Source organism: Pygocentrus nattereri, chromosome 7, assembly GCF_015220715.1.
Source record: "Pygocentrus nattereri isolate fPygNat1 chromosome 7, fPygNat1.pri, whole genome shotgun sequence".
Lineage (NCBI taxonomy): Eukaryota > Metazoa > Chordata > Actinopteri > Characiformes > Serrasalmidae > Pygocentrus > Pygocentrus nattereri.
Window position 1 is genome coordinate 23695109 of NC_051217.1, and position 14471 is coordinate 23709579.

A 14471-nucleotide genomic window follows, 5' to 3' on the forward strand; every position below is an offset into this window, starting at 1 on the left:
CCGAGGGACAAACCTCAGCCCGTTGTCGGCTCTGTGGGAAAATGGCTGCTCACTTGAAAAAGCGGGTTTATGAAGAATTCTCTAAAGTCGTTCAGGTAAAAATCTCCAAAAATCTCCAGACATCTCCACTATTTTTACCATAAATAATGCGACACACAGCTGAAGAGTTGTGGATGTGGTTAACTAGCTAGTTGGCTAATGCTACCTCGGCTGTCACTGTTGACGGTTTTAACGACTCTTTCCACGTTTGATAAAGTTTTTTGTTGTTTTTTTTACCTGTAATTCATCATTTTACGCTCTCAGGAGGCTCAATACAAGCAAAGTAACGACAAAAGTCGGAGCAGAAGCGAAGCAGCTGATGTCCGTGTTTACTGTGTTAACACGAAGCTAAAGTCCGCTTCCTAACCGTCAGCTGCTTGTTCGAATTCTGCCGTTCCACCTTAAATTCTGCAGCCGCCATATTGTGGCGCCTGAGGCTCGACGAGCCAGACTGTAACTGCTGCACTATTTAAGGTGGAACGGGAAAATTCGAATAAACCGGCGATTCGAAGCCAACTTTAGCCTCTTTGTATTAACAGACTCGCTTATTTAAACAGATGCGTTTCCACTGAGACGATAAAGAAGCACAGATACAACGACATGTACATTAGAGAGTTATTAACATATGTATTTTTATTATTAATAACGGATATCATGCTTCCCCTCCTTTCCAATGCAGAAAGACATAAGCATGAAGTCATAATTACAGTAAATACAAACAAGATGTCATTGATTCATTCATAATTCAGACAAATTATGAGTTCTAGGGCGCAATGTAGTCCCTGATATTGTGGTCACAACACAGTACTGCACAACAAAATAGTGCAAGCAGGGAAATGCAGATTACAAATACAGAATTAGGTCTGAATTATATACAGATGAAATAGCTCACTACAGAAGAAACACTCTGAAAGAGTCTGAACAGCTAATTTTATTTTCACATCTTATTCTCCAGGGTATATTTTGGTTTGTTCATCTGAATTTTCATGACTGAATCATAAGGCAAATTATTCAGTAACTGCATGAAATGTACACACACACATCTTCTAAGCCGCTTCTACTGCTGGGTTGCGGGGGGGTGGGCGGTGGGGTGGAGGGATGGGCTGGAGCCTATCCCAGCTGTCATCGGGCAGAAGGCAGAAGGGGCAGGGCACCCAGGAGGGCGAACTTGCTGTGAGGTGACAGTTCTACCCGCCACCACGAACACAGAATATGTGTTTTATGATCTATACATCACTATATGCTTACAATTTACTGCTGATAGCCAAAAATCTCAGACGCTCTTTGTGTTATGTTATAAAAGTAATGTTTACAGAGCAGATCACTGAAGAGACGCCATCTGTTTATAGTTTATAGCCCAGATTTGGAGGAAAACAGGTCGACTTTCAGTAGAAAAACAAACTGAGTTCAACTTCTTTTATTATAAGGGTTTAAAATGACATCACCATCTATTTGACAGGAAAGAAAAGTTACAGCCTCATACAACGCCCAGCTTCTGAATTTAGCTTTTGAAATATGAACGTTATGAAGAACATGACGAAGCGCGTTTTGGAGCGTTTTAAAAACACTATCAGAACTATGAATCCATTTACTCATATTTAATATTTCGCTCTGTGCTGCACTAAATCCAATTAAACAGGACAATTTACACTCTTTTTAATCAAAAGCACAGTTGGTCAGTGATTTTTAAGTACAGATGATATCCACGAGATGCTCAGAAAAGCTCATTGGGAAATATTATGATGTAATTTATCATGATAATGCTAAATATTGTCATATTGCCCAGCTCTAATTGTTTGTCACTTTTTTCCAGCAACAGCCTCATGAGGAGGTGCCAGCAAAGAAGCTTCGGCTGACCAAGCCTAGTAAATCTGCAGCCCTTCATATTGACTTGTGCAAAGCCACCAACCCCACAGATGCCCTGCAGTATCTCCTCAGCTTTGCCCGCAAGCCAGTGGAGGCTGAAAGCGTTGAGGGGGTCGTTCGTATCCTACTTGAGCACTACTATAAGGTCAGAGTTTGTTGCGACCAGGTTTTCATGAGACAGATTTGTCTAGCTTTATAGAATAGATTGACACGCTCATTTCAGTTGCTCTAATGTTCATTCTTGGCAATTTTACACTTGAATTTTTCAAACGTGTCGTTGAGCAGGAGGTAGATAACTCCGTCAGACTGAAGATTGCTTCACTGCTTGGCTTGCTGTCCAAAACACCTGGTTTCTCACCTGACTGCATCGTGGACGACGTCATAAGCACCCTCAGTAATGACAGTAAGTCATTCTGATAGCTAGTAGCCAGATCTGTGGGTAGATGGATATGCGCACCGATCAGGCATAACATTCTGACCACCTCCTTGTTTCTATGCTCAACTGGGATTCTGGCAGGATAATGTCATGATTATAACAGCAGCAAAAATGATGGTGCAAATCTAAAAGGCTACATATTAAAAAAAAGTTCTACAGTGAAAATTGTGGTTCTGAAGATCTGAGTGCTTGTTTCCGTGTCTAAAACCGAAGTAAACGTAGTTAATTATGCAGTTATGTTGTCCACTTACAGTAAATAATTGAACTGCCCTCTGTGTGCCCGCTGACAAAAAGTAATGCCGTTTTCATTGTGTTTGTCAATTTATGATGATTGTGATGATTGTGGAAGTCCTGTGACTGTGTTTCTCTTATATTGTCTGAAATGAATCCGTATTGTTTTGATTATAGAGTCTAACCAGGTGCTGGCACAATTGTTAGACACTCTGCTGGTCATTGGCACGCAGCTCCCAGAGAACACAGCGGTCACTCAGAGGCTGATCGAGGTGGCATGCAAGGTATCTCTCTCAGTTTCCTAGAGTGAAATCATTTCAACCTCTTAAAATCCCAGGCTTATTACATACTAAAAGGGATGTCCCGGTACGATCTCAAAGATCGGTATCGGGGCCGATCAAGGCATTTTTAACTGATCGGTATTGGCTTTATTGAGCATGAATCTATGGGTGTTCCTTTGTTTTACATCAGTGGTCACATGGGTGTCATAGCGGAGAGCACAGTTTGTGGCAGGACGCTGCTAAAATATCGTCCATGTGGATAAAATAAAGTGGGGAATGAAACGAGTCCAACAGCCACGTGTAATGTATGCAATGCGAGCAGTTCGTGAAGCAGTAGTAACAGTGAGTTTACTCATGTAACTCAGGTTAAGGCTGCACCAAAGCAACACACACTAGAGCAAACCTTGAGACGTTTTTTCAAGACAGCGACGTGGCCAAAAAGATTACTGAGAGAGAAATTGAGCTCATCGCTTTGGGTGACAAGCCTGTCGCTTTGGCAGAAAAGAGGTTTTCACTGTCTTTGGAGCCACGCTACGCCCAGCCTTCTCGACACTGAGTTCCAGAAACAGCCATACTGGAGCTTTACAGCAAGGTTCGTGAGCACGTTCGAGGTCTTCTATCAGATGTGAGTGCTGTTAGCTTTGTCAGAATCCCATCCTATTGATCCCAGAGGGAAATTGCAGTTATTACAGGTGGAACCATTTATGTAAAAGAATAAACACTTTAATAATTTAAAACAAAAAAGAGAAATTTGCAATATGTACACGTTTAAATTCTTACGAATACAGTGAAGTGGCAGTGGCTGTGATATGATCTTGTATAAAGCAGTTCAAATAGTTGCACCTCTGAGTTATTGCACACATAATTAAAAATAATTACATGATTATTATTATTATTACGCATATGGACAGTACAGTTTGGTAATGAGTTTTGAGCAGATGAACTGTAGTATCGCACACTGAGGGAGGAGTTATAGAGTTTGATGGCCACAGGTAAGGTGGCGCTCTGTGGTCATTTCAGTAGAATGAGTCTTGCACTGAATGAGCTCCTGTGTCTCAACACCGTGTCGCAGAGTGGGTGGGAGCCATTGTCCATAATGGCCTGCAACTTAGACAGCGTCCTCCTCTCCGACACGACCGTCAGCGAGTCCAGCTCCACATCCACAACATCACCGGCCTTGCGGAACAGTTTGTTGAATCTGTTGGCGTCTGCCACCCTCAGCCTGCTTCCCCAGCAGCATAGAGGATAGCACTCGCCACCATAGACTCATAGAAGATGGGCTCCAGCTCCCCTCGCGGCCCAGAAGGATAAGAGGCTTAGACTGTGTGTGTGTGTGAGATTATTATTCAGTAACTACAGGGACTTCAATGCAAACTGGTTGAGCTATTCTTAGATTGTAGGAGTGTGTAATAAGCCTTTGGCCATTTAAGGGGTTAATGCATTTAGCCTAATGAGAACAAAAATAATTTAGGGATTATTTCCACTAGCTTTTAATAAGTATCCCTCATTGTAAAAAGGATTTTTATAGTGTAATTTTTCACACTATACAGTAATGTTACTATGTTGTTTAGCTATTTCAGACAAAAAATAAACACCTAAAAACAAATATATTTGCAAACGAGTGATCAAAATGAAAAAAAGCTGAACGGAACACTATAACATGATGCACAGCCTTGTAAAGATGCCAGAGTACTGTACTGGAAAAAGAGATACCAAGAAGTCTTTAAGGAAGCATTAAAAGTGCATATACAGTCTTGTGCAAAAGTGTTGGTCAAATTACAGGTTTTGTTGTTCATTACATCTACAAAGAACACAATTCTGTACATTTTAACATAATCATGCATACTCACTGTTTATTTGCTGAATGTAACATATTGGAAAAAACATTAAATGTGGCCTGTGCAAAAGTTATAGCACGTTTTACGTTTATATGTAGCAGGAGAAACATACATTATCTTTGTTCAAATTATTAGCTGATCAATGCTTATTAATTAAAACATAATTTTATTTGATTTATGCTGAAGTAGTGAGTTTCAGTCAAGTAACCTAGGCAAGCTTGTACCCAAATATACCTAATATAAAGTTTAAAATATTTATCTAAAAAGAAAGTTTGCCTATTATTTAATAATTTGTTTATTTTCTTCACAGCACCTTAACAGCACCTACTTTGGTGTACGGAATAAGTGTCTGCAGCTACTGGGCTGTTTGGGAACTGTTGACAAGCCTCTGACCAAAGAGAGCGAGGCAGGCACCTCCATTGCACCACTGCGTGACGTCCAGAACTTGATCAGTGACTACTTCGGTGACCAGGACCCCCGTGTTCGCACAGCGTCTATTAAAGCTATGGTGCGCACCATCACAGTTGCACTATGTCTTCTGCTGTTAGGCTTTTCGTGCTTCTTTGTGTCCTCTGATCTGCAAAGGCTGTACGTTTAAGTGAAGGGGCAATTTTGTTGAATTTGACTGAACTCTTTGGTGTTTACATCCTCAGCTACAGTTGCACGGAAGGGGAATGAAACTCCAACAGACCGCATACAGCCAGGTAACGCCTTTTGCTATGACACTGCACTGATGCATTACTGCATGTAGCTGTTTGCATAGACTAAGGCTGCGTTTACACAGCAGGTAAAAGTGGCCCGAATCCGATTTTCTCACCAAGTCCGATTTTTTTTTTTTTTGTTTGACTGTTCACACCATCTTTTAAATGTGACCCGTATGCAGCATCAGTCTGAACAGATTGCGCTCCTGAACCGACCTGCATGCGCAAAAGAACAAAGCTTGACGTGTCGCTCGTCCGGAGGTAAACGGTCATGGCGGCCAGTAAACGCCTGTCACTCCCGGAGCTTTCAGTGTCGTCTTCTCCAGCATTAAAGGAGCGATTATGTAGTTCCAGTGGTTGACAGCCGGGCTCATCACCCACAGTGTGTTCGAGTTCGCCGTAAAAAGGGCGCAGTATTCAACCACGGCCACTTCTTTGGTTTGTGGCCTCAGATTCTTTAAACTGTTCTCTGATGCTGCAGCCTCTGTCTCGAATATTTGAGTCTCAGCAGCACAAAATAATGACGGATGTTGAACTGGACTGACGTAAAAGTCGCATGAATTCCGATCTGGCTGTTCAGACTGAGTCGTATTGCCGCAGATCGGATACAGATCAGATTTCAATACCACGTATGAAATCGTCTCAATTCGGAATTGAAAATGTCAGATTCAGTGTGTTTATCTGTTCACACTGACACACAGACACACACCTGTGTCACATATGAGGAAAAAGATCGGATTTGGGCCACTTTTACCTGCTGTAAACGTAGCCTTATGTGGTTTCTGACACTGTATGCCATGCTGTAATACATGAAAACGGACAAATCTGATCTTTTTCTTCATGTATGACACAGATGTGTTTTCTGTGTCAGTGTGAACAGCAAAAACGTAGAATCTGGTATTTTCAATTCCGATTTGAGACGCTTTCCTATGTGTTACTGAAATCTGATACGTATCCGATCTGCAGCAATATGACTCAATCTGAACAGCCAGATGGGACTTTTACATCAGTCCAACTCCTCGTCATAATGTGGCACTGCTGAAACAACTTAAACATTTGAGGTGATATTTATTTACAAAAAATTAGAAGAGACTTATCTAAACCACTCCAAGTTCAAAGAGATTTTGAACAAAATGGTCTACGAATGGCCGTAGGAGAGCGAGGCTGCAGCGTCAAAGAAAAGTTAAAAGTCTGAAAGCAAAGTTTAAGGAATCAGAGGACATGAACCAAAGAAGTGGCCGCACCCTTTTTACAGTGAGCTCAACACATTCAGGGTGATGAGCCCAACTGTCAGTCAGTGAAGCTTCACAGCTGATCCTCCGGGAGCGACTGGTGTTAGTTGGTTAGTTGTGGTTGTTTACCTCTGCATGAGCCGCGTGAAGCTCTGTTCTTTTGCACGTGCGGTCAGTTTAAGAGCTGATCTCTTCAGACTGATGTCACATACAGATCACATTTAAAAGATAATGTGAACAGCCAAACAATAAAATTCAGGCAGTAGTTATCTTAGGCTTAAATTTTGTCTGTGTTTTTATCAATATTTATACATCGTAGTGTGTCATACAGTGTCAGAACCCACATAAGCAAGTCTATTAGAGATACTGAACACCTCAACATGGTTTAAGGCAAATTATGCATTAATTGGTGGTCATAAGCTTCTATTACTTGTTAGCTACATTACCCTTTTAGCTCAATCGCAAAACTAAAGAAGCAAACTTAAGACCAAATGCATCTTGGCTGTATGGCTTTGCTTGGGAAAAGGGAAAAGCTGAGTACAGTTAATTTTCACCAAACTATCACTTTAAAAAGAATTTCTCCAGCTGATTCTGATTGATGAACACAAGCCTATGTTTATATTTTCTCAGGCCTGCAAGCTCCTGAATGATGATTATGAGCAAGTGCGCTCAGCGGCCGTGCAGATGGTGTGGGTGCTGAGCCAGCTATACCCCGAGAGGTGGTGTAAATTTCAAACATTTCAAGTTTTGTTAAATGGACTTCAGGGTCTGGGTTCTATGAAACCATATAAAACTGGGCGTCTCACTGGAAATCCATACTTTTAAGTCATTGAACTTGCATGCAGCACATACATATCCATGTTGGCCACATTGAAATGTATCGCTGTGTAGAATCTGTGCTTTCTGTGCACTACCGTTTTTTTTTTTATCACTATATACAAATGCACAAGGCTTTCTTTAGTGTAGCTTTTCTCCAGGTGAATGTGCAAGCTTATGAGAGTGCGCTTCGGACCGAAAGCATAAAACGTAAAATGACAGAGCAGGGTCAGCGGATGCTGATGAGGTCGCCGACTTTCTGCAGAGTCAATCACTACAGACCTCCAAACTTCATGTGACCTTCAGATCAGCTCAAGAACAGAGTAGAGAGCTTCATGGAATGGGTTTCCATGGCCGAGCAGCTCCATCCAAGCCTTACATCACCAAGCACAATTCAAAGCATGGAATGCAGTGGTGTAAAGCACTGCTTTAATAGACGGGGTTGGTTTCGGACGTGGGGTGGGGGGTTGTAGACCTTCCCTACGTTGTAAGTTGCTTTGGATATAAGCAATTGATAGAGAGATAGATAGCTAGATGAGTGCATAAATAAAGAGTTCCGCAATTTCCCTCCGGGATAAATGAAGTTCTGTCTGTCTATCTATCTATAAATGTAATTACATAAATGACTTCTTTTTTATCTTCTTCCAAAAATTCACAGTATCGTCCCCATCCCCTCGTCAAATGAGGAGATTCGGCTCATAGATGACTCATTTGGGAAGATCTGTCACATGGTCAGTGATGGCTCCTGGATGGTCCGAGTGCAGGCTGCCAAACTACTGGTGAGTGTTTTAATTCTTCACTGTATGGATCAGTATGATGTTATGCATTCTCCACAGGCTTGTCTTATAACCCCTTCATTTTTCCACAATAGGGCTCCATGCAGCAGGTGAGCCCGCACTTCTTGGAGCAGACGCTGGACAAGAAGCTGATGTCAGACCTCAGGGTATGGGCTCATACAGTAATAGGCAAATAACACTTACATAGAGCTGTCATGGTTCCATTCAACTGGCATAAGTGCCTGTATTTATAACCGTCATATTCACACTTTGTAGTCAAATTTTAATTTACAAATTTTTAAATTACTTTGTGAAATATAAAACACGGTGTTTAATATGTTTTAATGTTCAGTTCCTTCCTCCAAATTATAGTTCCTTAACGAGCAGCTTGTTGCTACGTCAGAGTAAAGAGCTCCGCCCACTCGCTGCACAGCAGGCAGTTCGTTCTCCAGCTCTTTACACTAAATTCCCAAATTTACCGTCACCTCTGAGTAGCTTTTCAGTCGGCAGCTGTGACAGAAGATCAGCTAAACAACCTGGAATTAGCCAGAAATTAACCCAATACCATTCGCCAAACTAAACGGGCTGTAAGAAACTTTACAGACTGGCTGGAACAAAACAACATTAATATTGATCTGGAAAAACTGACCAAACTGAGCTGAACCTGATATTGGGTCAGTTTTATGGCTCAGTCTGATTTGGTCAGACTCTGAAGATCAGACGACACGTTTGGCGAATGGTATTGGGTTCATTTCTGGCTGATTCCAGGTTGTTTAGCTGTTCTTCTGTCACAGCTGCTGACTGAAAAGCTGCTCAGTGGTGATGACAGTTTGGGAGTTTAGTGTCGTCTCATCTTCAGAGTCGGACCAAATCGGCTGTCAGTCAAATGTGATCTTAGCAGTGTCCGTTTTCTGTTGCAAAGTAAGAAGTAAAAACGTTTAAAGGGCTTGAAAAACCTCTGATGTGAAAACCTCTAACTGTCCTATATATCAGCACAGTTAGAATGCCTCTCAACCAGTCAGCTTGCATGCTCGGAACTAAGTATTGTTTAAATGTAAGTTTGTTTGTTTTTTGATGACATCACAAAAAACAACACATTCAAACGGGACTGTTTTGCAGTTTGGTGTTCCTGTATGGACAGAACGGAACATTTTGAAGCTACTTTATTTTTTTTTTAAAAAGCGAGGAAAATTTGGTTTGCCATGATGTTTGATTTCCTTTAATAATCATGAGGCTGAAACCATAGTTACCATAGTTATAAAACAGTCACTAACTTAGACTAATTAGTTTTAGTGGTCTTCACCAATGAACAATAATGCTGAGTGTTAATATTGGCTTTTTTTTTTTTTTTTTTAATGCCAGGCTTACAGTCCAATGTGATTAAACCTAGTAGATAAGACCTACAGGCTATTAAGAACAGTGTGTGTTAATTGTGAAAAAGGTTCTTTGCCTGTTTGGTGAGGGTGAGTTTGAGGTCTGCCAGTCACTTAAATTATAGATGAAACTCTGTATTTTTTTTTCCGTCTTGTTCACCTTATAGAGGAAGCGCACAGCACATGAGCGAGCTAAAGAGCTCTACGCTTCCGGGGAGTTCTCCTCAGGCCGGAAGTGGGCAGATGACGCTCCAAAAGAGAAAGTGGACACTTCGGGTGTGAACCTGATTGATTCTGGAGCCTGTGGTGCTTTCGTTCATGGCCTTGAGGACGAGATGTATGGTACGTATTCATATTGTGAATTTAAATGGATCCAAAGGGCCCAGACAAGACAAGAGACCAGTCATAGCTTGATACAGCCAAGTTAATACAAACGTAGACACTTGATTGTTAAACAAGTAAACGTTAAACACAAATGTTAACTAATATATTTATGCTAATGATGTTGTGTGGTTGGTTCCTTGCAGAAGTGAGGATAGCAGCTGTAGAGGCACTTTGCTCTCTGGCACAGTCGTCTCCCAGCTTTGCAGAGAAGTGCCTGGATTTCCTGGTGGACATGTTTAATGATGAGATCGAGGAGGTGCGTCTGCAGTCGATCCACGCACTGAGGCAAATCTCCACCCACATCACCCTGAGAGAGGACCAGCTGGACACTGTGCTTGCTGTGCTGGAGGTACTGCAGACCACTGGAGAGTAGACTAGTACAGGGTTTGGCAACATGTGGCTCTTTTACTGTCCTGTTGTGGCTCCTCAACAGAGTTTGATTTTTAGGTAAAAATATAAAAATATTTACTGTGCAGTAAAATGAAGCTCTGCTGATCGTTCAACACAGTTTTAACACTAAATGGTCTTAAACGCTGGAGTTAATGTATAATTGCTAACTCAGCCTTTAACCCTAAAGATTGGTGTGCAGACTGCTGGTCACCATAGCAACACAGACAAGTCTCATCTAGTAGCTAACGAAAAGGCAAAGAGAGATTTAAGATGAACATCAAAAATTAGGTGTTAAACTGACTCATAAGCACCTTCCTGATATGTTTAATCTACAACAAGAAACTGTCAAAATACTAAAAAGTCGCAAAGTTGTGTCAGCTTCTCAATCACCAGCTTCTTGTTTGAATTTTCCCATTCTACCTTAAATGGTGCAGCAGTTACATTGTGGTGCCTCAGGCATCAGTTAAGGTGGGGTGAGAAAATTTGAATGAGAAGCAACTTCAACCTCGTAAAAAGTCGAAAGAGACATTTTACAAGAAACTGTTCTACTTTTGCGGAAAAGTTTCCTGCCAGAGATGCGAGAAATGCGCCTGTAGCTGAGATAAAGATTAAAGTATAGCAAATAAGGTCTGTGTTTACATTAATATTATATTTTAGCCTATACTAGGACACTTACTGATACATACACTACTCACAAAAAGTTATGGATATTTGGCTTTCACGCTACTGTGATGTTATATCATGAAAGTAGGGCATTTAAGTAGAAGCATGGAATGGAGATTTACTCATCTCAAACAATTTACTGAAACAAAAGCCAACAACAGTGGTGGGTAAACCCCAACAAAAAATGTCAATGTCTCAATGACTTGTCATGTGCCCTTGAGCATCAATTACAGCTTGACGACGACATCTCATGCTGTTCACAAGTCGACTCATTGTCTGCTGAGGCATGGCACCCCACTCTTCTGAAGGGCGGTCCTCAGGTCATTGAGGTTCTGGGGTACAGAGTTATGAGCCTCTATGTGGCGACTCTGCTGATCCCATAGGTTTTCTATGGGATTCAGGTTTGGAGAAAGTGCAGACCACTCCATTTGAGGTACCCCCGTCTCCAGCAGCCGTTCCCTAATGATGCGACCTCGATGAGCTGGAGCATTGTCGTCCATGAAGATGAAATTAGGCCTGTGTTGTTCATGCAGAGGCACAATGACTGGATTAATGGTGTTATTCAGTAGTTTGGGCTCGTCACTGTACTATTCACATAGTGTAGAGCAGTTCTGTATTAACCAGACACACCTGCCCACACTGTAACACCACCACCACCACTTTGCCGTTAAGCTCCTTGTTAGAGAACAGCAAGTTGTGCACAAAGTACTGAAACACTGAACAGCTGGACATGTGCATTCAGAAGTTTAGAGAAGGTCACATTAAGTTCACCTGTAAAGGTTAGAGTGCATTTTAGGTTCATCCTGAAATTTCACCTGAAAGCCAAATATCCCTGACTCTTTGTGAGTAGTGTATTTACAGCCAAGACTGTAAAATGGACATAAAATGTAGTGGCTCCCAACATGGTTTGATGTTTGTTGAAAGGACAAATTAGCTTTCCTTAACGTTAGGCTTGCCAACCCCTGCACTAGTATATGTCGTCCATGTAGTCTCAAAAACTTTTTTTGTTTTTTGACAACCATTGGAAACTCTGTTTGCCCTTTCAAACATTTTGTGATGAATGGATTATTATGGTACAGAATTCCATTACATTACCAGACATTAAAGTGGACAAAGTTTTTTCCGTCTTCAGTATGATTTTTATACTGTCTCTTTCAGGGCATCTATGAGCCGTCCTAAATGTTCTGTATACTCTGTATTTATAATAAGACAAGAACTAATTGGTTTAACCTAGTTTTGCCTAAAGAAATTATGTTTAAGATCAACATTCAAACTTTTCACTTTTTCCTTTGCAAAATGGTAACGCTATGTAGGATTTTATCTGTGTAATACATCTAATTCAGCCCTTTATACAGTGATGTAATGGTTATCTTATTCTTAATCACAGGATTCATCGAGGGACATTCGAGAGGCACTGCATGAATTGCTATGCTACACAAACGTGTCGACTAAAGAGTGCATCCAGCTGGCTCTGCTGGAGCTGCTGAAGAACCTCACCAAGTACCCTACCGATCGCAACTCTGTGTGGAAGTGAGTGCAGAAACAAAATTGCTATTTTTTTTGCGCTTATCAGTAATGAGTAGGGATCTACACTATATTTCCAGAAGTATTCACTCATCTGGCTTCACACACATATGAACTTGAGTAACATCCCATTCATAATCCATAGGGTTTAATATGATGTCAGCCCACCCTTTGCAGCTATAACAGCTTCAACTCTTCTGGGAAGGCCTAGGGGCTTGGCATTATACACCTGTGGCCACAGAAGTGATTGGAACACTTGAATTCATTGATTTGGATTGATGAGTGAAGACTTTTGGCAATATAGTGTAGATTATTGACCTAGATGCAATTGCAGTTCTTGAGTAAACAAAGCCATTCTGTTTAATTAGTTTACTTTTATTATTCAGAATGTTTTGCCATGTACACAAAAGTGGAATACAGACAATAAATGAGTGCAACAAGGTGTTTAATAGATTTTGCCAGAGCATTTTACTCTGACATTATCATTGTCGCTTATAATCAGTTCTATTGTTCAAAAATCTATGTAGTGGGTTGCTGCAGCATTGCATTTTATATCCTTTCTCTTTCATGTCTTTAAGAATTCTTTTATGTTTTTTTGTGTGTTCTTCCCTTTTCATGTCCCCCTTAAGATGTTTGAAGTTTCTTGGGGCTCGACATCCTACTCTAGTGCTGCCCAGTGTCCCTGAGCTTCTGAGCACACATCCCTATTTTGACACCCCGGAGCCAGACATGGACGATCCTGCATGTATCCTGCCCGATTTGACCCTGCAATGTCGTAATTACTTCTGAGGATAATTTATGGATTTGATCATGATTATGATTTGATATGGATTAGTCTTCTTCTGTAGCTTTTATACCTGGCCAGATCCAGTTAATGAGGAGCCTGGCCTCTTCCTGTTTCCCCAGTGTTATGAAAAACAGGAATGCGAACACCAGAGGGCGGCCTTGAGCAAGTCCTCAACGAATGGGGTGAATGGAGCTAAACAAAAAGTTAAAATAGTTTCTAATCACTCGCCCGGAAGCTTCCTTTAATTTTAGAAAGTAGAAGGATGTATTTCACAAAAAAACTAAGAAATCTACCTGCATGTTTCCTTTTTTTCTACAGCAAATGGTTTTGAGCGGCAGGATACTTAACATAGCTACTGGGTGCTGTTTGGCTGGCATTACTGCTACTGAGTGCTGATTGGCTGGCATTACTGTTACTCAGTGCTGATTGGCTGATGAGTAGAGCAGCTCATTGGCTGTTTGCGCTCACCGATGTCATGGACATACATGAGGTGCAGTTTTAAACCCCTATAACTCGAGTTTTAAAGCTCTTAAAAATAAAACAGCAGTGTTAAAATGTTTTATGCTGTTTTCTGTTCAGGAGATGATTGCGTTCTTTAGCATTTAAATGTTTAAGCATTTATAAACTATGATTTTACTCAAATGCTCCATATCAACTTGTTCATTTTGAACTAGCTCGGGAGCGCCCTCTAGTGTCTAGTGAAATCCCGAAGACATTAAAGAGTGGGAATTCTCCTCTCGACAACTTCTCGGACTTGGCTTGTCATTTGCTGCACATTCGTTGTGGCGGAGGTAGTTTCAGCTCCCGGAGCGTTCATGTCAGCTATGTGGACACAATTTGGCTTTTTTAAGAAAGCAGACTTTAATAGTTCTGTAATTTAGAGGTGGGCAATAGGATGATATTTTATATTTGATGGCAGTTTGGTGGCAGTTTGTAAATGCAACACTACTAGTGCTGGTTTGTGTGTCAAAACGTCATGATACACATTGTGAAGAGTTTTGCTAAATCACCCACCCCTACTGTTATATCTGAATTTTCATTTTGAACATTATGCATCATGATCCAGTTGCAATACTGTGATGCACCATGATGTTTTGTGATAGCATCATATCATGATCGTGAAAATTGAGGCGT

The 14471-nt window shown here is 41.1% G+C and overlaps 1 protein-coding gene across 1 annotated transcript in view; it reads left to right on the forward strand.

The window, feature by feature from the left end:
* Positions 1-14471, forward strand: part of ints4 (integrator complex subunit 4) — a 25966-nt gene continuing 11495 nt past the window's right edge. The window contains exons 1-13 of the mRNA XM_017704157.2: positions 1-95; positions 1853-2050; positions 2191-2308; positions 2750-2856; positions 5002-5199; positions 5345-5395; positions 7255-7343; positions 8099-8219; positions 8312-8383; positions 9757-9931; positions 10117-10322; positions 12414-12556; positions 13180-13295. Coding sequence (XP_017559646.1) covers positions 42-95; positions 1853-2050; positions 2191-2308; positions 2750-2856; positions 5002-5199; positions 5345-5395; positions 7255-7343; positions 8099-8219; positions 8312-8383; positions 9757-9931; positions 10117-10322; positions 12414-12556; positions 13180-13295 — 1648 coding nt within the window. The 5' untranslated portion in view covers positions 1-41. The remainder of the gene's footprint in view (positions 96-1852; positions 2051-2190; positions 2309-2749; positions 2857-5001; positions 5200-5344; positions 5396-7254; positions 7344-8098; positions 8220-8311; positions 8384-9756; positions 9932-10116; positions 10323-12413; positions 12557-13179; positions 13296-14471) is intronic.